Here is a 23,644-nt window from a genome sequence, read left to right as displayed (position 1 = left end):
TCCCCGCTGCCCGGGCCGGACCCCTCAGCCAGATGCGTCAGGCCTGGGCAAGGGGCCGATCCTGCGATTGGACGGTGATGGGGGTCAACGCCTGAGGGCTCCCAGTATGTGAGAGGGGGCAGGCTGGGCTGAGGGACACTCCCCCCCGCCCCCACACCCAGTGCACGAATTTCGTGCACCGGGCCCCTAGTACAATTAATAAACTTGTATTTGAACTTGAGTCTGTGTGACTCTGAATTTTTCCCCTCGATCACATGTATGTTATACTACATTAAAAAAGATGCAGCTCAGTAATTTTTTAGTGTGTATAGATTCATGTAACCACCATCCAAATTAAGATATGGAACATCACTAGTATTCTAGAAACTTCCCTCTTGTTTTCTGTAGTCATTAACAACAGACCACCACCAAGCACTGCTCTGCTTTTATTCTAGACTTATTTTTGAATTTCATGAAAATTCATTTTATGGACAGATATACTCCATGGGTGTTTGAAAGAGGATTTATCAACAGTATCAAGTGCAGGAAGGATTAAAGGGAGGACACTGTATTTGGGAATAAGGTAGAGAAATTTCATTCTTGCAGGATTGCTGTGTATGTTGCATCAACTAGATGAGGAAATGAAGACAAAGCATGTAAACTCTTATTTTCTTCCCAGCCAAATTTTCTGTGAAGTGTGCTATAGTGGGATATTGAGCTAGTGGCAGGTGGGTTTTTGAGATGGAAAACAAGTCACACTTTTAAACAATATTTTTATCTTTTATTGAGCAAGTGACAGACTTAAATTAGTTTAAAACATTTTCTAAATTGTGTCATTGTCAGTTTATTCAGTTACTATGTGATTGTATAATTAAATGTATTGCTGTTTCTGTTTAAGTTTCTCAGGATAATTTTTATTTTGTTTTTAGGAGTTATGGTACAGCACCTGTAAATCTTAACATCAAGACAGGAGGTAGAGTTTATGGAACTACAGGTAAAATTTTTATTTGCAGCTGCATCAATAGAAAAATAAGGCATATATCTGAGTAGGTGATAGGTTGTAATAGGTCAATTAAAAATAACAGTTTGACCATATATCACAGGGGTAGATAATAAATATTTTATTTTTAAAAAAAAAATTTTTTAAATATATTTTATTGAGTTTTTACAGAGAGGAAGGGAGAGGGATAGAGAGTTAGAAACATCGATGAGAGAGAAACATCGACCAGCTGCCTCCTGCACACTCCCCACTGGGGATGTCCCCACAACCAAGGTACATGCCCTTGACCGGAATCCAACCTGGGACCTTTCAGTCTGCAGGCCGATGCAGATAATAAATATTTTAGTCTATATGGGCCACATAGGATTCCTGCCATGGTGTTTTGCTTGTTTCTTTAACTTGTTTGTCATACAACCGTTTAAAAAGGTAAAAGCATTTCTTATCTCACAGACTGTACAAAAGCTGATATAAAACATGGAAGTTAGCACAGGAATCCCTTATTGTAAATAACAAGTCGCTAGTCTCTATCCATTTACGTTATAGCTCTACCATAAAGTTTGACCTTAACTTTTATTTCTGGTAAGCATTACTCTAATGTTTTGTTTGGAACCTTAGCCATATTGAGTGCTAGCAACAGTAAAAAGGTGTCAGAGTATCTCTCAGCCTCTTGCTAATGTAGCTCCTTCACCATTTTGTAATTTTATAAAACAGGAACAAAAGTCAAAGGAGTAGACCTTGATGCACCTGGAAGCATTAATGGAGTTCCACTCTCGGAGGTAGATTTGGATTCTTTTGAAGATAAGCCATGGCGTAAACCTGGTAAGATTAATGATGGATTATATTGGTTTCAAAAGATTTGTAGAATAAACAGTCATTAGAAAGTATTTTTCAGTATCAATTTAGAATATTATTGTTTTAATGTCATTTTTGTAGTCTTAAGCTCAGGAGAGTAATAATGAATTTAATAATGAATTAATGTAAGAAACTAATCATTAATAATAATGGATTTATTAAATCTTGCTGATAGCCTAGCATTATATTAAAGTAGACTTGCATATTGTTTTATTACAATGCATTTCTAAAGGAAATAGTTCTGATTAAAAGTTCTTATAGTTCTGTTGCTTTATGGTAATTGGGAGAGCTGGTAAAATTAGAAAGGGTGATAAGACTAGACTAATAGAACTCTAAATTTATATTTTACAGTTTATTACATTTTATATGCTGCAAAACAATAGAATTAAAATATTTGTATACTAAAAGTGTGTTTTGTCTTTAGGTGCTGATCTTTCTGATTATTTTAATTACGGGTTTAATGAAGATACCTGGAAAGCTTACTGTGAAAAACAAAAGAGGATACGAATGGGACTTGAAGTTATACCAGTTACCTCTACTACAAATAAAATTACGGTAATTAATAAAATGTTCCAAAATACCCCAGCACTTTCTGCTGTACCAATTTTACTTCTAAATAAGTCACTCTTTTCTGCAAAGGTGGTTAAAAGCTATATGAGTTTAAAAATTCTGTTCTTGTTACCATGTTGGGTTTTTTCCCTTTCTTCCCTTTCAGTTTTATGTTAATGATTTTCTGATGTTCTTCGTTTCAAGTCTCAGACTAGCCACAGCTAGTTTGTCTTTATATGGCCTATCAATTAAAAATTATGTGGTATCTTAATGGGGAATATGTTATTTAACTTAGGCCGAAGACTGTACTATGGAAGTTACACCAGGTGCAGAGATCCAAGATGGCAGATTCAATCTTTTTAAGGTGAATTTTAGTAAATTATCCTTGGTTGCTCTCATTTTTTTGTTCTTGAGTCTGCTTCCATCCACTACTCAAGAACAATAATAAAGTGGAATAGCCCCTTTTTTCCAAACCTTCAACTTCCTGGTGACTTACAAAGTTGCTGATTGTTGTTTTATCTCCACTTTTGTAAGCATGTGAATTTATAGCCTATTATACTAACAATTGCCAAGTAAAACTATTCTTGCTATATGTTGTAATTTTATTTTGAGTCATATGTTTGTAGGAGATAATAGTTCACGCCAACAGGTTAAGCTCATTGTAGATCACGCTATAATCTTTATCAGATTTAGGGATTTATTTTACCTAATATTTTTAAAAAATATTTTTATTGATTTCAGAGAGGAAGGGATAGGGAGAGAGAGAGAGAAACATCAATGATGAGAGAGAATCATTGATTGGCTGACTCCTGCACACCCCCAACTGGGGATTGAGCCCACAACCCAGGCATGTGCCCTTGACTGGAATTAAACCTGGTGGGACTCTTCAGTTTGCAGTCCGAAGTTCTGTCCACTGAGCCAAACCAGCTAGGGCTATTTTACCTAATTTTATTTTAAAAAATGGTAAGGAAGATGGCTTATTATCAGCTTGACACTGAAATTATTGGTGTACTTTAAGATAGATCAAGAATCTTCCTCATTCTTTGAGTCTCTCATAAGAGATAAAATAGGATTAAATAGGATAAAACCATTGACTTTTAAATTAATACTTAAAAGAGGAGTAGGGTTTAGTGAGGGACTTGCATGTTGATACTATTACCACATGCGTGTCAAGTCTTGACTTCTGACTTCTTCATTTCATAATAATCACAGACCCAATCCAAGGAATAATATATTTTCATACTACTGCAATACATAGCAACCTACTCTTCTTAAAACCTATTTGTGTACTGCTTTCTTGACCTTAATTCTTAATTCTTGATACTTGTATTGAATGACACTAGGATTAAGACTGGGAGTGGCTTTTAGACTGGCTTGTATATTTAGGGAAATTTTTGGACAGGAACTTTTTGTGCCTCTTTTGGGACTGCAGCTCTGTCCACTGAAATAGTGCCTTATGCATGTGCTGTAGCCACAAATATAGCTACTCTGCTGGACACAGTTCTGTGCACAGAATTTAACTTGTAATATATGTTCTACTCTGGGTATTTGCTGCTTGTTCTGCTGTAACTATTTTGAAAGTGTGTGATGCTGTTTTTCATATTTTAAGTGGTCTTTAGGTTCTTTTTGGTGATATCTACTTATTTAGATACTGATCTATAATAATAAAAGCGTAATATGCTAATTAGACTGGATGTCCTTCTGGACAAAGCCGGGGCAGTGAGGGAAGCCCGGGTCCCTGGTGCCTGCCAGGTGCCAAAGGGAAGGCAGTGCTGGCAGCCGGGGGAAGGAAGGCCTACTCTTGAATGAATTTCGTGCATCAGGCCTCTAGTGGTTATATATGATTACAATGAATAGATAGAAAAGTTGTTTTGATGATGAAATAGTTCATTTGCAGTGGTGCTTTGTATTTTCTTCTAACAGAATTGAGAACTTCCTTTGTAAACTGCCAGCTTCTATATACTTTGTCTTTTTGCAGTAAACTGCATAACTAAAATACAAAAAAGAAACTCCTAGGGACTGGTCTCATATTGAAGGTAGCCATTGTGAATGAGTTTTTTAATATACATACTGTCTATTGAAAAATTGTTTTTGAAGTTTCTTTAGGTTATATGAGAGAAAGTCATTGTTTCATTCTGATTTATTAGATTCTGAATGAATAAGAGCATGAATTTGATCGGTGTGGTCTAAGGACTTTTCCTGTCTCAATAATGTTAAATATTACTTACCTATTAAAAATAAATAGGGTATGTATTTTAATATGTGTGGCTCATATTTTTTTCTCTATGTATATTGTGGTTTGTAGGACGTATTTTATTGATAATGCTCAAAATCTGCAAATAATGGTGTGTGAGAGTGTTTGGCATTTTTAGGCTACAATTTGATTTACATTGAATTTCAGAAAAGTTTGTCACCTTAAATTTAAGAAATATCCTTGTTCAGATTTCTGTGGGATTCTCTCTCATCTATTCTGCAATAGAGTACAAAAAAAAATTAAGATGTAATTGGTATTTCAAATATGCGGGGGCAAATTTTGTAGCATTAAAATGTATATTTTATAGACAAAATGCTATAGAAATTGGAGAAATGAGAGTTAGGAAGTACTTTGTATTAGAAATTGCATTGGTTCATTCTATTTCTGGTGTGTGTTTTGTGTGGTGCGTGTGCGTGTGTGCGTGTGTGTGTGTGTGTGTGTGTGTGTGTATTAAGTTTAAAGTTGGCTTCAATGGTAGAGAAATACATTCCATTATAATCAGAGCCTTGAGAGTGTGGAGAAGAAAACATATTGGAAATTGAGGAAATGGCTTGGACAAAGAAACGTGTCTTAATTAAGTAGAAGTAAATGAGACAATTATTTAAATATTAATCTTATTGGATCAGAGAATTCAAAGAAGAGAGATGGCTTTGTGGAATGTGGTTGAATTCTAGAAAGCCTAGAAACAAAGAGTATGAGTTAGAGGAGTTACAGCCTATTGTGAACAGGAGAGTGATTTAGTAAGTTAACACTATTCTGACTGCATTTTGTGTTGTGGTTGCGTAAAGAAAGTCTAAGCTCTTACGCATTTATACACCATTTGAACTGGAATTATTAGGATTGGTGAGAAAAAGAAGAAAAATACCTTCGCCAACTTTCTTGTTATATCTGAGCACTTCCAGTGTGCCTAGCACTGTGTTAGATGTTACAGAAAGACAGTTTCTGTGTTCAAGGAGCTTATGATGAGTGCCATGCACATAAGGGGCTCATGATCTGAGTGAATTGTCCCTATGAAGAAGCCACGATATATTGTGACAACTGTTAAGTTGATGGCTTTGACAAAGTACAGTAGGGAGTTCAAAGGGGAAGTGTGAGTTATCCTATATTGTGTAGTCAAGCAAGATAAGAGAGGTCATAATTGAAAGATGAGAGAGCTTTTATTAGGAGAGAAGGGAATATAGAACATTGTTCTCAGAGAGAGCAACATGAACAAAACCAGATAGCGCATGAAAGGAGAATGGAGGTGGATGAGAGAAACTATAGGAGAGAAGCCTGGCCATGATGAGAAAGACCTTAATCTTAAACTAGCCTACCAGACATTTGTGTAAGTGATAGGAAGCCATTTGAAAATTCTTGAGTAGAATAGCATGGGCAAATCTGGTTTATAGAAAAAAACAAAACAAAACAAAAAACTGGCACCAGAATAAGTTGTATACTATAAGGGGAGAGAAGGGAGTCAGAAACCAGGTAGGAAGCTGTTATAGTACTGTGGGAATGAAATGAACTAGGATCCGAACTTATTCTGCTTTGAATAGACAAAACAACAGATTGAGGAATTGTAAGTTATTTTAATATCTACATCTGCTGCAAAGATTTTTTTTATCCTTGGAGATAAGCAACCTGTTGGCCTCCTTAATTTTTTTTACTTTTCATTAAGTAAATTTTCAAACATACTAACAAGATGAGAGAAATAGTACAAATAACCCCTCCATGTGTTTATTATAGTGCTTCGTGATGATACACATTTGATATTCTTAAAGTCTCATATACTTCACAAATAGGTTTTATTGTTGTGTTGGTTTTTTTAGTGAAATGAAAGAAGGTGAAGTTCAATAAGTATAAAAATAGTCACTCAATTGGTTACAAAAACAATTGTGTAATTTTGTAATTTGGAGCAAGGGGCAAGAGAGTAGTTACTGGTGGGTATGGGTAACATGTATGTGTAAGAAAAAATTGACCACATCCTTCTCTTAAAATATTTTATGTCCATGAGTGCACATACATAATTTTTCTCTATGAAAGTATTTAAGGGGTTTGTCACCAGTATTCTCAAATTGCATAACTATGTGTCTTGGCTTATTATCATCCATTGTTCTAGGCATTCATTTATACCCTCTTAATCTGGAAGCACATACCCTTCACTTCTGGAATATTTTCTTCTATTATTTTTTAAGTTTCTTTCTACTTGCTTCTGCCTTCTGGACCCCCTGTTTAAATATTAGACCTCTTATGTTGGTCTTTTCATTTTTGTATCTTTCCTCTTATATCTGTCTTCCATATTTTGGGAGATATCTTCAACCTTACAATCCTATTATGTACTTTTTTCATTTCTGCTGTTATACTGTTAACTAGAGGCTCAATGCACAAAATTTGGGCAAGGGCCTTGGCCCCCATGGTGGCCGTGTCTGCCTCAGCCCCGCCCACCGCAACTTTATCCGGAAGGACATCCAGTCTAATTAGCATAGTATGCCTTTATTATTATAGTTAGCCAAGAAGATTTGTCTTCAATATTTAACTGTAGCATCCTGTTTTTTTTTTTTTTTTTTTAATTTATTTCTTTATTGATTTCATAGAGGAAGGGAAAGGGAGAGAGAGATAGAAACATCAATGATGAGAGAGAATCATTGATCGGCTGCCTCCTGCACATCCCCTACTGGGGATCAAGCCCGCAACCCAGGCATGTGCCCTTGGCTGGAACCGAACCTGGGACCCTTCAGTCTTCAGGCTGACGCTCTATCCACTGAGCCAAGCCAGCCAGGGCTAGCATCCTGTTTTTGTTCATGCATGCAGTGATGCAATATTTTTGCCCCCTTTGTCTCTCACAATATATTAATATTAATGATGGGTTTTTTTCCCGTGCATAGTCTGTTTTCTTAAAGTGGATTTTTTTTTTATTCCTCACCCGAGGATATGATTTTATCGATTTTAGAAAGAGAAGGGAAAGAGAGGGAAAAGCACTGATCTGAGAAACATTGATTGGTTACCTCCCATATGCATCCTGATAGGGGATGGAATCTGCAACCTAAGTATATGCCCTGACTGGGAATGAAACCCGCAACCTGGACGACCCTCAACTAACTGGACCACCTGGACAGGGCTTCAAGTTGATGTTTTAAGTTTATTATATTTGGCTTCTACTTCGACTTTTCTCAAATGTTTATTGTGCCTTGGCCATTCAGCCATGAGAGAGTTGACCACCAAAAAGGTGATTGGAAGCTCTGTGCAAATGAATATAACATGCTGAATGTAGGTCTTACTGTAGGGCAGGGTTGGGGAATGTCCAGCCCTCAGGGCATATAAGGCCTGAGAAATCATTTGGTTTAGTCCTGTCAAGACATTAGGGGTGAGTTAATGAAATGTTTAACCAAATATAGCAGCCTAATTTTTAGTTGATAATTTTGTATGGCCCGAGAATCCTATATAATAAAAGGATAATATGCAAATCTATCGAACGGCAGAATGACTAGTTGCTATGATGTGCACTGACCACCGGGGGCAGATGCTCAACACAGGAACTGCCCCCTGGTGGTCAGTGTGCTCCCACAGGGGGAGTACCGCTCAGCCAGAAGCCGGCCTAGCAAGTGCAGTGGCAGTGGTGGGAGCCTCTCCCTCCTCTGCGGCTGCACTAAGGATGTCTGACTGATGGGGAGCGGGCCTAAGCCGTCAGTTGGACATCTCCCGAGGGTTCCCAGACTGTGCGAGGGCTCAGGCCAGTCTGAGGGACACCCCCTGCCCCCGAGTGCACGAATTTCATGCACCGGGCCTCAGTGATGTTATAAAGATCCAAAAGGCCCTTGCCAGGAAAAAAGGTTCTCCACCCCTGCAGTAGGGCTAAGCTTTTCTCAGAGCCCTTGATGTCTTTAGGTTGTTTTCCTTTTTTTTTTTTATTTCCTTTTTTGTGGTAACTGGTTTTTTTCAGAGAAAAAATTCCAGTATTCTAATTAGAGGATTTACACTTGGGTGATTGGAATGTTGTCAGTTCCTGAACCTTTGGGATCCTGCCATGAAAATTATCATTGCTTTGTCACTGATTTAGGATTCAGTTTTCTTTGGTCTGCTAAATCAGTTACTATTTTTTCATCTGCTTTCAAAGACCTAAATTTTGTTGCTCTCCCAATCTTTTTGTTGTAACAAAATTATGATAATTAAGTTATGTGGTTACTTCCTTCCCCATCCTTTCCCTCCCTTCTTTCCTTCCTTCCTTCCTTTTTTGACATTATTATAGGTGTCTCTCATTTTTCCTCCCATTACCCATCTTCATCCAACCTCTGCTCCTCCCTTCCCTCCTGGCTATTGCCATACTGTTCTTTGTGTGCATGTGCTATGCCAGCTATGGTGAACCTTTTGAGCTTGGCGGGTCAGCATTTTGAAAAACCCTAACTTAACTCTGGTGCCGTGTCACATATAGAAATTTTTTGATATTGTCAACTATAGTAAAACAAAGATTTATATATTTTTATATTTATTTTATATATTTAAATGCCATTTAACAAAGAAAAATCAACCAAAAAAATGAGTTTGCGTGTCACCTCTGACACACGTGTCATAGGTTCGCCATCACTGTGCTATGCATATATGTTCTTTGGCTAATCTCTTCACCTCGTTTATCCAGTCCCCTCCATTCTCGTTCCCTCTGCTCCCCTCCCCTCTGATTGCTGTCAGTCTGTTTCATGTATCCATGCCTCTGACTCTATCTTGTTCATCAGCTTATTTGGTTTATTAGATGCCACAAATACACAGATGGTATTTGTTTTTCGGTTGGCTTATTTTGCTTAGTATAATAATCTCCAGGTCCATCCGTGCCATTGAAAAAGGTAAGACTTCCTTCTTTTTGCAGCCATGTAGCATTCCATTGTGTAAATTTACCACAACTTTTTTAATCCATTCCCCTGTTGATGGGCATTTGGGCACTTTCCAGAACTTGACTATTTTAAATAATGCTGCTATGAACATAGAGATGCATATATTCTTTCTAACTGGTATTTCAGTATTCTTAGGATATATTCCCAGAAGTGGTATCACTAGGTCAAAAGGTAGTTTCATTTTTAATTTTTTAAGGAAACTCTATACTGTTTTCTACAGTGGCTGCACCAATCTGCCTTCCTACCAACAATGTATGAGGGTTCCCTTTTCTCTCCATTCTTTTTTTTTTTTTTTAAATATATTTTATTGATTTTTTACAGAGAGGAAAGGTGAGAGATAGAAAGTTAGAAACATCGATGGGAGAGAAACATCCATCAGCTGCCTCCTGCACACCCCCCACTGGGGATGTGCCTGTAACCAAGGTACATGCCCTTGACCGGAATCGAACCTGGCACCTTTCAGTCCGCAGGCCCACTCTCTATCCACTGAGCCAAACCGGTCCCGGCTTCTCTCCATTCTTGACAGCACTTGTTGTTTGTTGATTTATGATGGTAGCCATTTTGACATGTATGAGGTGATAGGTTATTGTGGTTTTAATTTGCATTTTTCTGATAATTAGTGACATTGAACAGTTCTTTTATATACTTATTTCCATCTGTATGGAGAAGTATCTATTCAGGTCCTTTGCCTATTTTTAATTGGATTGTTTATCTTCCCGGTGTTGAGTTTTTTAAGTTCTTTGAATATTTTAGAAATTAACCCCTAATCAGATGTTGCATTGCCGTTTTTTTCTTTATACCAGTGTTCCTCTATCTTTTTCTTAAAGCAGACCCTTTCACATTTCTTGCAATGCTGGTTTGGTGGTCATAAACTTATTTATTAGTCTTTTTATGTCTGGGAAGCTCTTTATTTTAAATTTTAAATGATAGCTTTTTGGATAGAGTGGTCTTGGATGCAGGTCCTTTTTTTTTCATTACTTTGAATACTTCATGCTAATCTCATCTGGCCTGATGTGTTTCTGTTGAGAAATCAGCTGCCAGCCTTATGGGAACTTGCTTGTAGATAATTAACTATCACTCTTATTGCCTTTAAGATTCTCTCTTTGTCTTTAACCTTTACCATTTTAATTATGATATGTCTTGGTGTGGGTCTCTTTGGGTTCATCTTGATTAGGACTCTGTGTGTTTCTTGAACTTGTGTGACTTTTTGCCTCACCAAGGTAGGGAAGTTTATTGTCATTATTTCTTCAAACATGTTCTCTATCCCTTGCTCACTTTCTTCTCTTTCTGGCTCCCTTATGATGCTGATGTTTTTACATTTCATGTTGTCCTAAAGTGCCCTTAAACTATCCTCATTGTGATTAATTATTTTTCTTTTTTCTGCTGTTTTGAGTGTTTGTTTTCTACCTTGTCTTCTAAATTGCTGATTCAATCCTCTGCTTCATCCAACCTACTTTATTCCTTTCAGTGTAGCCTTTTTTTTTTTTTGGCCACTTGGGTGTCATTTTGGGAAAATACTTAGTTCTTTTGCCCAGTTTTTAATCATATTTTTTAAAATCCTCACCTGAGGACATGCTTAGAGAGAAGAAGAGGGGTGGAGAGAAAGAGAGGACATCAGTTACCTTCCATACATACCCCGACCAGGGATCCAACCTGCAATCCAGGTATGTTCCATGATCGGGAATCTTTTTGGGCAGAGGATGATGCTCAACCATTATTACCATTACTTTAAGCTCTGTATCTGATAAATTACTTGCTCCATTTAATTTACCTTTTTTTTTTTGAGATTCCTCCTGTTCTTTCAGTTGGGGCCTGTTTCTTTGTCTCCCCATTTGACTCTCTTTTTTGTTTTGTTCCTATGTACTAGATAGAACCACTGTGACTCCCCATCTTCATGATGTGGCCTTACGTAGTAGGTGTCCTTTGGGACCCATTGGTGCAGTCTCCTTGATCTCCTGAGCTGTGTGCTCTAGGAATGTCCCTTGTGTGTGTTATGTGGGCCCTCCTTTTGTAATTGGGTTTTGATTGCTGTTGGCCCATTCATTGTTGGGATCTTTCCTCAGGCTGCCTGACTATGAGGCTGAACCCCAGCCACAGCATGCAAACTGCTGTACAGTTGTAGTTTCTTGGTGGTTTCTTCTGCCAGTCTTTCATTGTAAGTCTCCTCTTCAGATAGTCTTTAGTTGGTAATTCAAGATGATTGTTTCCCTGATTAGTTTTATTTCCAGTTTGGTTCTGAGTGGAGGTGTGAGTGAGATCCACCTACTCTGTTGCCATCTTGAAACCTTCTATGTCAGTGATGGCGAATCTATGACACGCGTGTCAGAGGTGACATGCGAACTCATGTTTTTGGTTGATTTTTCTTTGTTAAATGGCACTTAAGTATCAACACTAATAAAAGAGAAAAATGGTAATTGGCGTACGAGCTACCCTTTTCATTGGCTAATCAGGGCTATATGCAAATTAACTGCCAACTGAGATGGCAGTTAACTGCCAACAAGATGGCGGTTAATTTGCATATGTAGGCACAATGCAGGGAGGCGAAAGGGAAAGCAGGAAGAAGCCCCCTGCCACTGACAGTGATTGGAAACCCAGGGGGGAGCTAAGAGCTGGGGGGCAGGGCAAAGGTGGCCCTGGGGTCGCCTTTGCCCTGCCCCCCAGCCATGATCAGAGAATCAGGTGCCTTTTCCGCCCTGGCCAGTGATAGCAGGAAGTAAGGGTGGAGCCAGCGATGGGAGCTGGGCACGGTCGAAGCTGGCAGTCCCAGGAGCTAGGGGTCCCTTGCCTGGGCCTAAAGCGAAGCCCACGATCGTGGGGCCGCTGCAGCTGCGGGTCCCCGCTGCCCGGGCCGAACGCCTAGGCCAGAGGCATCAGGCCTGGGCAAGGGGCCGATCCTGCGATTGGAGGGTGATGGGGGTCAATGCCTGAGGGCTCCCAGTATGTGAGAGGGGGCAGGCTGGGCTGAGGGACACTCCCCCCCCCACCACACACACACCCAGTGCACGGGGATCAGCGGAGCCGCGAGGCCTCCCTGCACCGGCATCAGTGTGACAGGGGGCAGTGCCCAAACCCCCTGAACCCCCTGATTGCCCTGCGGCTCTGTGTGCGACAGGGGGCGGGGCCACAACCTCCCTATCCGCCCTGCTCTGTTTGGGACAGGGGAAGGCGCCCCAACCCCCTGATCAGCCCTGCTCTGTGCCTGATAGGGGGGAGCTGCCCAACCCCCTGATCGCTCTGCGGCTCTGTGTGTGACAGGGTGCAGTGCCCCAACCCCCTGATTGGCCCTGCTCTGTGTGTGACAGGGTGTGGTGCCCCAACCCCTCCCCCCCCCGCCCCCCCCCAACGGGTCCTGCTCTGTGTGTGACGGGGTAGAGCCATAACCTCCCCTTCGGCCCTGCCCTGAATGTGAGAGTGGTGGCGCCCCAACCCCTCTGATGGGCTCTGCTCTGTGAGTGACAGGGGCCAGCGCCCCAACCCCCTGATTGGCCCTGCTCTGTGCGTGACAGGGGGTTGCACTGCAACCTCCCCATCGACCCTGCCTTGAGTGTGACAGGGGGCGGTGCCCCAATCCCCCAATAGGCCCTACCCTGAGCGTGACTGAGGGTGGCATCGCAACCTCCTGATCCTCCCTGCTCTGTGCATGACATGGGGCGGTGCCCCAACTCCCCAAATGGCCCTGCTCTGAGCCCGACCGACCAGGGGCTGCACCTAGGGATTGGGCCTGCCTTCTGCCACCCGGGAGCAGGCCTAAGCCAGCAGGTCGTTATCTCCCGAGGGTTCCCAGACTGGGAGAGGGCACAGGCCGGGCTGAGGGACCCCCCCTCCCTCCCCGAGTGCACAAATTTTTGTGCACCGGGCCTCTAGTATAAAATAAATATCAAAAATATAAATACTTTTTTTTCTATGGTTGCAAATATCAAAAAATTTTTATATGTCACACGGCAGCAGAGTTAAGTTAGGGTTTTTCAAAATGCTGACACGCCGAGCTCAAAAGGTTTGCCATCACTGTTCTATGTGGTTTTCTACTTTTCTTTTTTTCACCTTAACATTATATGGTCAATATTTGCCTAAGTTAGTAAAGTTTTTATATAAATAATACTTTAATTAGTTTCGTAATGCATTATTTTGGGATTTTGATACTATCTATAATAATTAAAGCATAATATGCTAATTAGACCAGACAGCCGAATCACCTTCTGGCGTCATTCCAGACACCCTTCTGGAAAAAGCTGCAGTGGTGGGGACCAAGGCAGAGGTAGTTAGGGGCGATGAGGCAGGCAATGGTGGTTAGGGGCAATCAGGCAGGCAGGCAGGCAGAGGTGCTTAGGGGCGGTCAGGCAGGCAGGCCAGTGGTCCCACATTGCGAGAGGGATGTCCAACTGCCACTTTAGGACATCCCACAAGGGGTCCCGGATTGTGAGAGGGTGAAGGCTGGGCTGAGGGCCCCCCACCACCGTGTACGGATTTCGTGCACCGGGCCTCTAGTTTTGTTTATAATGTCAAACTTTTATAAAAAATGCTACGTAGGGCAGGTGAAGGAAATTTCACAAAATAATTTAAATTTTGGAACAGTGGTAGCATAATTTAGGTAAATATTCAGCTTCTCAGGGTTACAGACTTCAGTCAACTTTTGTTTGTACATGTAAGCTCTGACATGAATTTGTTTTGAGAAAATCAGCCATGGTGTCTTACAGTCATTTAGTAAAAAATTAGATCATGTGAAAAAATAGTAGGTTCTGATTAAACAAATTTTGAGTGAGCATAATCCTGAGTGCAATCCTAAAGATAAACAAGCAGATAATGATAATGGAAGTAGATTAGGAAGGTTGCCAAAATGGTGGTTTTCAGAATTGTTTAATATAAGGAATACACTATGAAGAAATTAAAAAGAAAAGAAAACTGAAGAAACACAAGCAATTTTTACATGTTTAAAATTGTATCTGTCTTGCTGCTACATTTTCTTACTGCTCTTTTACTTATGCTCTTTTCCTTTATTTTTCCTTTCCTCTTCTGCTTTTCCAACCCTTCTTCCTCCACCATCCCAATTTTTAATTGAGCATTGACTGTGCCAGGAAGTATCTCAGGTTGGGTGCTGAGGGGAGGTGAACATTTTAGACATACTTAGATTCTGTATCTTAGAGTTTATCTGACTTCATGGATAATTTAGGTGTTAATTAGGTAATGCCAAAAATTATTTAGTTATAACCTCTGTGTCCTATTAAAAACTTCGGAGAACTGACATTTCAGCTGAATCCCAAAGTCAGTCAAATGACATATAATATATTAAGCACTTATTGCATGACAGGCACTGTTTTTCGGTACTTGGGATATAGATTTGAAGTGAATGTCGTCCATGTTTTCAAAGATTCTATGTTGAAGTGTCAGCCAACAGACTATAACCATACAATAGTAAATAATTCAACTTCAGATAATGATACTAATGAGAAATTCTCCAAAGAAAATACAAAATGATAATAGGGTAGAGATTATTTAGGAATGATTAGAGAAGGCCACAACAAGAAGACATTTGAACGATAGTTGAATGATTAGAAATATCCATGAGACAAACGGGGGAGAGAATATTCCAAGTAAAAGGAATATCTAGTGCAAAAGTTGTTACAAAGAGGAATAAGGTAAAAAAAATTTTAACACATTGTTTGCGGGTAGGTTTTATAGCACGCTAACAGGTGGTGCGGGCCATTTTTGCTAATTTTTTCGCAAATGGCAACGTTCAGTAAAATTACAATAACTTTAGTTTACATATTTATATGTTACCCGCATTCTACCACTAGTCTATAAAAAACGTATTAATACGTGTCCCGCGCTCTTCTACACTGGTAGAACGTATAAATACGTAAAACGTATAAATACGTTTCCTGCATACATTGTGCAAAGGCCATTATGAGTAGGCATAATAAAGATAAGTTGGGGCCGAAACCGGTTTGGCTCAGTGGATAGAGCGTCGGCCTGCGGACTGAAGGGTCCCAGGTTCGATTCCGGTCAAGGGCATGTACCTGGGTTGCGGGCATATCCCCAGTGGGAGATGTGCAGGAGGCAGCTGATCGATGTTTCTCTCTCATCGATGTTTCTAACTCTCTATCTCTCTCCCTTCCTCTCTGTAAAAAATCAATAAAATATATTTAAAAAAAAAAAAAAAAAGATAAGTTGGGGAGGAATAGAGGAAAATAAGGTCGGAGAGGTTTGCAAACCCATACCATGTAAATCCTTGCAGGCCATTATAGTAAGTTTAGCTTTTACTCTTTTTGTATTGGGAAACTATTAGAAAATTTTGAACAGGGAGAGACATGAATTCATTTATACTTTAATAAGATTGCTTTGACTGTATATAGAGGGTGGAATTTAGACAGGTGAGACCAAAGCAGAAATACAAGTTAATTTAGTAGAATGGTTGAGATGTGTCAGTGGGTTTGACCTGGCTTTTAGGAGTGGACATAATGATAAATGCTTGAGTTTGATATCCTATCTAATAATAGACATTGTAATTAACCGTACCTCCGACACGCTTCCCATTGGCTAATCAGGGTGATATGCAAATTAACTGCCAACCAAGATGGCAGCCGGCAGCCAGGCAGCTGAAGCGAACTGGAGGCTTGCTTGCTCCAGTGAAGGAGGAAGCCAAGGTTCCCTGCCTGCCGCTGCCGGCCTCTGAGCTTCCACTCTAAGAAACAGTGTTGCAATTATAGAAGCGAAACAATCCCCAGAAACCTGCTTTCAGCCAGCAGGACCGCAACAGTGTTTCAATTATAGAATCCAAACAAACCCAGATCCCTGCTTTCAGCAGCCGAGGTCTCAGAGCTGGAGCCGAGCCTCAGAGCTAAAGCCAGCTCTCAGTTCCAGTGACAGCCATAGAAGGTAAATAAATCCCAGAATGAAAAAAAGAAGAGGTTGGGAGCTTCAGTCGCCCGCCAGCCTGAAAACGGCCCTCAGCCCCTCACCCAGACTGGCCAGGCACCCCAGTGGGGGAATCCCACCCTGAAGCAACAAGATGGCGGCTAATTTGCATACTGAAGGCGGGCAGCAGTGGGCAAGGCTGTCCGCGGTCTGGGACCCGGATCCGTGACCCTGCTGGGCGTGGGGCAGCGCAGGAGGCTGTCAGCTGTCCCAGGACCTGGATCTGTGACCCTGCCAGGCAGGGGGCAGCGCTTGAGGCTGTCCCTGGTCCCGGGACGCGGATCCGTGACCCTTCCCGACGGGGCGGCAGCTCGCACAGGGGCAGATCAGCTGGGGTTGGGCAGGGCAGGACGCCTGGCTTCCTCCCAGCCCCAGTCACTCTGGGCAGGTGAGCAGCGCAGAGAGCCTCTGGACAGGGGAGGCAGGCCGGCGGAGGGCGGCCTGTACTCCCCACATGGCGGTGGTGACAGCTGTGAGCGCGCCAAGCAGATCCTGCAGGCTGAGCTGAAGTAGCACCTGCAGGCCATCAGCTCCCAGGAGTGGCTGCGCAAGATCTGCCTCCTGGCCCAGAAGGTGCAGGATTGCAGGGACAGCCACCATGGCGGGCCAGACTGACGTCCTCCTGGCTGCACCACGGGGGTTTGTGGATCTGCAAAGCCAGAGGCCTCCGGTGTGCACATCCTCCCCTGGCGTGCAAACATCCCCCAGCACACTGTCACCCTCCCACGCCTGCAACAGTTGCAAACCAAGGTGTGCACAAGTTCCCCCCGCCTCTCCACCGCACTTCCATCAACCCAGCATGCCTAACACCCCCACAGGATGTGCACACATCCCCTCTCATGCGCTCATGTCCTTTGGAGAGTGTCTGGGTGCTGAGGGTGGGTGCCTGTGAGATGACAGTGAGAGGGTGGAGTGGTGATGCCCTGTTCCCACGGAGGCCAGTGCAGCTATGAGATCACCTCTGGGGGGTTAATGCAGGTGCTGAGGCAGGAGCAGGTGCAGACAGACACACCTGGTGGGCACGGGCGGCCTTCGCTGAGATGCCTTCAGTCAGTGTTCAAGATCAAGAACCCAGAGGTGGAGAGGAATTCCGTCCTCTCAGTGAAACAGTGGGATATGCGGGGCGACTGTAGAGGAGGAATGTGCACTTTGGGTGCCAGTACCCATGAGCGAAGGCTGCCCTGACTGAGCCTCGCTTGCTTGGGGCCTAGCGCACTTCTGCTGGGCAGCGGGTGACAGGACGTGCTTTTCCAAATTAATGAGAGAAAACGTTGATTCTCCTGCTGCCCACGAAGGTGGAAAGTGAAGTGGGGAAACGTGGGGAGTGAGCGAGGTTCCCTGTCTGGGGGTTCCAAATCTGCTGTTGGTTTCTTTCACCGCTGACTAGAGATATACAGGGTGTCCCCCCAAAATGTATACACACTTTGAATACCTACTAATTCCAATGGTTTTAAGCATAAGAAACAACAGTGGAGCTGTTATCTGTTAAAAGTGTGGGCACAAACAGGTAGTTGGCCATTCCCTGAGGGGTCTCAGATTGGAGAGGGTGAAGGCCAGACTGAGGGGCCCTTCCTCCCACCTCCACCCCAGTGCACGAATTTCGTGCACCGGGCTACTAGTATATTATAAAGGTAAAGTTAACATTGGATGTTCATATGTATTGGATAATTGCGAGTTTTTTTTTGTTTTGTTTTGTTTTTTTGTCTTGAGCAACTCAGTAGATGATGGTGCCGTTTACTTGAGTGATAAAGACTTAGAGAGGATCAGATTGGAGGATAGTGGGAAATCAGTAGTTTTGTTTTGACCATGTTAGGTTTTGAGATATTCATCAGACATGGAAGAAGTTGGATATAAATTACTGGAGCTCAGGGGAACAGTTGAGACCATGTGTCTGATATTCCGTGGAAGAGTAATGCACTTCTTTTTCTATGTTCTCATAGCATCTTTTATCTCATCGTTTTTTTTATAGCATTTATTGTATTGCTCTCATTGTTTTTATGTCTGTCTTTTCCCACATTCTGGAGTTTTGTTGTATTTCTCCACATGGTCTCAGCTTCTGGAACAAATAGTTATTTAGTAAATGTTTGATGAATGAGTCATATTTAGTTCCCATCACTACATTCTGTCAATTTTACCTGTCAAACATCTATCAAATCCATTTTTTTCTGATCCTCATCATTCCTCATTAGGGTCAGTGCCTTTTAAATGGATGTTTTTCTTTTAAGCAGTGGAACTCTTTTTTTTTTCAAATAAAATGCCAATGTACAACCCTAATTATATGGGGGCACCAATTAGGGATTGGGTTCAGAAGTATTAATAAGAGATCCAACTGTAATGGCTCAAATATAGATGTAAAGGTTTCTTTTTCTCACAATGATTAGTTGAGAGTTAGATGTTTTCTGGATTTGAATCAGTGGTTTGACTGACTCAGGCTAGGTTTCTGAGATTCTCTTGGCCTTTGCCTCATGGGGAAAGGAGAGAGATGCTAAATTTAGTCTGAACAAGGGCACTAGAATACAAATAGGCACAAATTATGGTGTGATGTTATTCAAGTGTAGGGCAACTTGAACTTATTTTGTTTAAATATAATAAATTAATTACAGTTTTAAGATAGGAAGGAGAGTATAAAAACAGTGCATAAAGGAGATTCATTTTACCATTGTAAAGGAGAACAACTGGTTCATACTCAAAGGATCTGATAGGAACAGAAAAGATGGACAAATCTGGGAGAAGTTACGGAATAAGTAGATTGAAAAGATATAATAAGGAGACAGATGACTAACTTCCAGCTTGCCAGTGTATAGAACTGACAGGATATTGATAATGGTGGGAAAATGTGAGGAGTGGTTAGAACTGCAGGAGTAGATCATTAATATTTGTATTATAGCAAATCACAGTCTGAATAAAAAATGATCAGAATGGCTAAAATGGCCACTGGTGGTTTTCTTAGCTAAAGGGTAGTGAATATAGAAGGGAAATATTGTTCAGACCCTTTCTTGAACTCTGAAATATGGAGTGGTAACCATGGACTTAAAAGTGGTAATTTAAGGGAATTAATGAAAGTCCTAAAGAGCTATAGTTTATTGGACTTTTAAGTGGCATTAATGTGAAATTTTTAATTGTTGGGAACACTTTATTCCCATAATCTATCTTTGGTGTCTTTCACCTAATATTATTATAAAATAGGTAAATTTTATTAAATATTCAGCAATAAAACATTATTTTTATTTAATTTCAAATCATATGTCACAAATTTATTTGGACACCTTCATTGTATTATTTTTGACTATTTCATTTCATTAAACAAGCTAATAACTTTTTTTGTTTTTAAGGTACAGCAGGGAAGAACTGGAAATTCAGAAAAGGAAGCAGCACTTCCATCTACAAAAGCTGAGTTTACTTCTCCTCCTTCTTTGTTCAAGAGTGGACTCCCACCAAGCAGGTTAGTGAGATTATTATAACTCAGTTTATTGAAGGCATTGGTATCTTCTCCTTGTATTATGCTATCTATACTAATAAAAGGGTAATATGCTAATTAGACTGGACATCTTCCAGACATCCTTCCGGACAAAGCCACAGTGGTGGGGGCCGAGGCAGAGGTAGTTAGGGGCGATCAGGCCAGCAGGGGAGAGCAGTTAGGGGGCGATCATGCTGGCAGGGGAGAGCAGTTAGGGGACGATCATGCCGGCAGGGGAGCTGTTAGGTGGCGATCATGCTGGCAGGCAGAGATGGTTAGGGGCAATCAGGCCGGCAGGGGAGCAGTTAGGGGGCGATCAGGCCAGCAGGCAGAGGTGGTTAGGTGCGATCAGGCTGGCAGGCAGAGGCAGTTAGGGGTGGTTAGGCCGGCCGGAAGGCAGGCAAGTGGTTAGGAATCAGCGGTCCCGGCCTAAACTGGCAGTTGGACATCCCCTAAGGTTCCCAGATTGGAGAGGGTGCAGGCTGGGCTGAGGGACCCCCAAGCCCCCGTGCATGAATTCCAGTCGTGTGAAATTACACAAGAATTGGGACTTCTCCCCCCCAACGCCATGGGATTGCTCCGAGTCCTGGAGTGCCGCCCTGATGCCCCGCCTCCAGGCCGTGCGCAGCAGCTGCTGGGCCCCACTCCTGCGGTGTGCATGCGAGGCTGTGGAAACACTGGCAGAAGTCACATAAAGCAGCCGCTGGGACCCCACGGCATGTGTGTGAAGAGCCGTGGAAACCCTGGCAGAAGCTGGACGGAGCAGCTCCAGCCCTGCCTCATGCTGCCCCGCTCGCACTGTGTACGCCACCATCTTGTGGCGGTGTTATGGTGTGACAGTTAATTTGCATGTTACCACTTTATTATATAGGATTATTGGACTACCTTAAATCCAGATCTATTCTCCTAAAGGCATTTTACTGATTTTCAGTAACAGATTTTAGAAATTTCAGTCTGGGAGATGTTTCATATTAAAAACATGTTCTTTTCTTTCCTTGGTTTGTTGTAATAATATCTAACTTTTAAGTTCCTCAAGATACCAATTGTAAGAGGTAAATATGCTGGAAGATGTCCTTTTAATTTAAACATGATAAATAGCTAGCCTATTAGCAGGAAAATAGTAAAGGATTAGATAAGACTAAGGAAGTTCGATGTTAGCAGTTTAATGTGTTAGATTTAATACATTAAAAAACTTGACTTAAATCAGTCATTTCTTTGAGCCTGAAAATTAGTTAATAACCCTAGTATTACTAGTTCTTAGCCAGATCATTTACCTTTTGTGTTACTTGTTTATATTTATTTTATACAGTTCTCTGTTTTGTTATTCTGCAATTATGAATTGCTGTGAGATTATATTTTATAATATACAAATGTAGGAAGAGACCTTATGTAGTTTAGCCCTGAAATAGTTTCTTGAAACTTTTAGCTAAAATTAAATGTCACAAAGCCATTGGAATTTGACTATCTCTTCTCATCTTAATTACTGGTGATAGGCATTTCCAAATATGATTATTTAAACTAAATGCAGTTTCATAAAATGTTTGGCTAAGAACTTATGATCCAGAGAAATATTGATTCTTTTAATATGTGGTATTCTTTTGCTTTTGTTTTTCATATTTTAAAAGAAATCAGTTTTCATTCATTGAATTTATGGTATTCTACAGTGTAGATGATGTTAAGAGCTTAGACTCTAGAGCCCAAACTTTAAATTCTGGCTTTGTTGATTTACTAGCTGTGTGTCCTTGGGCAGATCTCCTAATCTTGTTCTTTCATTTTCTGATCATTTCCTTCTCTTACAGGATAGTTATGTATATTAAATGGATTAATTTTTGTAAAGTGTTTTAGAACAGTGGTACATCCATACATAGTAAATAAATACTCTATGGATGTAAATACGCTATTATTATAATTAAACTAAACTATTTAAAAATCAATAGCAGTTTTTCTGTACTTTGCCTACCTCTCCCTCCCCCCCCCCCCCTTTTTTTAAACTTGGGCTAGATTATGTAGAGCATTATAAGGGCTTTGGTTTTCCTATAAGTGAAATGAATCGGGTGTTGCCAGCAGATTTTGAGCAGAGGAATGGAATAATCTCCTTTAGGTTTTTAAAGTCTCAACTGCTATATTAAGATCAGACTACAGATATATTAAGGGCAGAAACTGGGAGGCTGGTTAGACAGTTATAATGATTATCTAGGCAAGGGATAATGGAACTTGGACCAATGTAATAATGGTGCAGATGATGAGAAATAGCCAGATATTGGATACATTTCTAGAGGTATACCAGTAAAAGATTGTGTACATCTTTTATACTGAGATCGAAATGACTACAGGAGGGGTCATTTTGCAGGGAGAAGACTGAAAGTTCAGTTTAGGACATTGGTCAGCAAACTCATTAGTCAACAGAGCCAAATATCAATAGTACAACAATTGAAATTTCTTTTGAGAGCCAAATTTTTTAAACTTAAACTATATAGGTAGGTACATTGTTATTAACTTAATTAGGGTACTCCTAAGGCTTAAGAAGAGCCACACTCAAGGGGTCAAAGAGCTGCATGTGGCTCGCGAGCCGCAGTTTGCCGACCACTGGTTTAGGACATAGTAAAACTGAGATGCCTAATAGATGTGTAAGTGGAGAATTTACGTAGCAAGTACATAATATGGATCTGGAGTAGAGATGAAAGGTATTGGCTAGAGATACAAATTTGGAAGTGAGCAGTGTTTAAATAATACGAGATGAAACTGAATCAGATTTCAGAAGAGGTAAATATTGATAGAGAAGTGGTAAGAGGGTAGGGCTTTGAGGCACTCTGAGGTCAGAAAAATAAGGATGAGCCAGAAAGAGGGAGACCAACAGAGAAGAATGATTGCTGAAGTTGGAAGCAAACCCAGTGTATATCTTGAAAAGGGTCCATTTCAAAGTAGGAGGAGTGATTACATCAAATAATACTTATTGACTAAGAAGAAGAATACTGAGATGACTTTTGGATTTTAAAATGTAGTGGTCATTACTGATCCTTCCCAGAATCATTTTCAGTAGTATAAGGTGAAGATTTGGGGAAGAAAAAGAAAAAGATTTTTTTGGATTCAAGAGAGAATGGGAAGAGAAGAATTGGAGTGAGAAAATAGGGATAATTTTTTAAGGATTTTTTTTTTTTTTTTTTGAGAGGAGGGCATTATCTGGAGGGCAATGTGGGGTCAGCAGAAAGCTTTTTTTCTAATGAAAGAAATTACAACATGTTTGTACACTTAGAAGAATGAGTTACTAGAGAATGGACAGTTGTTAGAGCAGTGACCATAAGGTCAGAGAGGATGAGATGTAGTATGCAAGTGGAGAGATTATCCTTAAGAAGGAGCATGGACAATTCACTTACAATAACAGAAGGGATAGTAGGATATGATGACGGCACTGTGTAGATAATGGTGATGGGAACAACGGAAAATTCTCTTGTTATTGCTTCAGTGTTTTGTCAGCAGCAGAGTTACAGGCTTATCTGGTAAAAATGAGGATTTGTAGAAGGGGTTTTCAATGTTTGAGAAGAGAGGAGGAAGTCTGAAGTAGTCATTTGAAGGTGAATAAACTAGGGAAAGGAGTAGGATTTCTAGGCAGTATCTATAGGGAAATGTGGAGTCAAGAGAGTACTTTTATTTCAAGATGGGAGAAATTACAGCATTATATATGCTGATAGGAATGAGTTAGTAAAGTGAAAAATTGATGACATGGGGGGAAGAGATAACATTTCCAGCTTTTCTTGAGGTTAATGGCCATGGGTTTAAAA

At 40.9% G+C, this 23,644-nt stretch overlaps 1 protein-coding gene across 17 annotated transcripts in view; it reads left to right on the top strand.

Annotated features, from left to right (window-relative positions):
- FIP1L1 (factor interacting with PAPOLA and CPSF1) overlaps window positions 1-23,644 on the top strand; it is a 104,163-nt gene that overhangs the window by 11,614 nt on the left and 68,905 nt on the right. For 9 of the 17 annotated variants that reach the window (XM_059671208.1, XM_059671247.1, XM_059671228.1 and 6 more), the window contains 5 exons: window positions 909-973; window positions 1,691-1,798; window positions 2,256-2,386; window positions 2,676-2,744; window positions 19,741-19,850. In XM_059671208.1, the coding sequence (XP_059527191.1) occupies window positions 909-973; window positions 1,691-1,798; window positions 2,256-2,386; window positions 2,676-2,744; window positions 19,741-19,850 (483 nt within the window). The remainder of the gene's footprint in view (window positions 1-908; window positions 974-1,690; window positions 1,799-2,255; window positions 2,387-2,675; window positions 2,745-19,740; window positions 19,851-23,644) is intronic. The other 8 variants (XM_059671273.1, XM_059671256.1, XM_059671290.1 and 5 more) reach the window with 1 other exon arrangement.

Source organism: Myotis daubentonii, chromosome 1, assembly GCF_963259705.1.
Source record: "Myotis daubentonii chromosome 1, mMyoDau2.1, whole genome shotgun sequence".
Classification (NCBI taxonomy): Eukaryota; Metazoa; Chordata; class Mammalia; order Chiroptera; family Vespertilionidae; genus Myotis; species Myotis daubentonii.
Note: the sequence above shows the minus strand (reverse complement) of the source record. Positions and strands in the feature narration are given on the sequence as shown.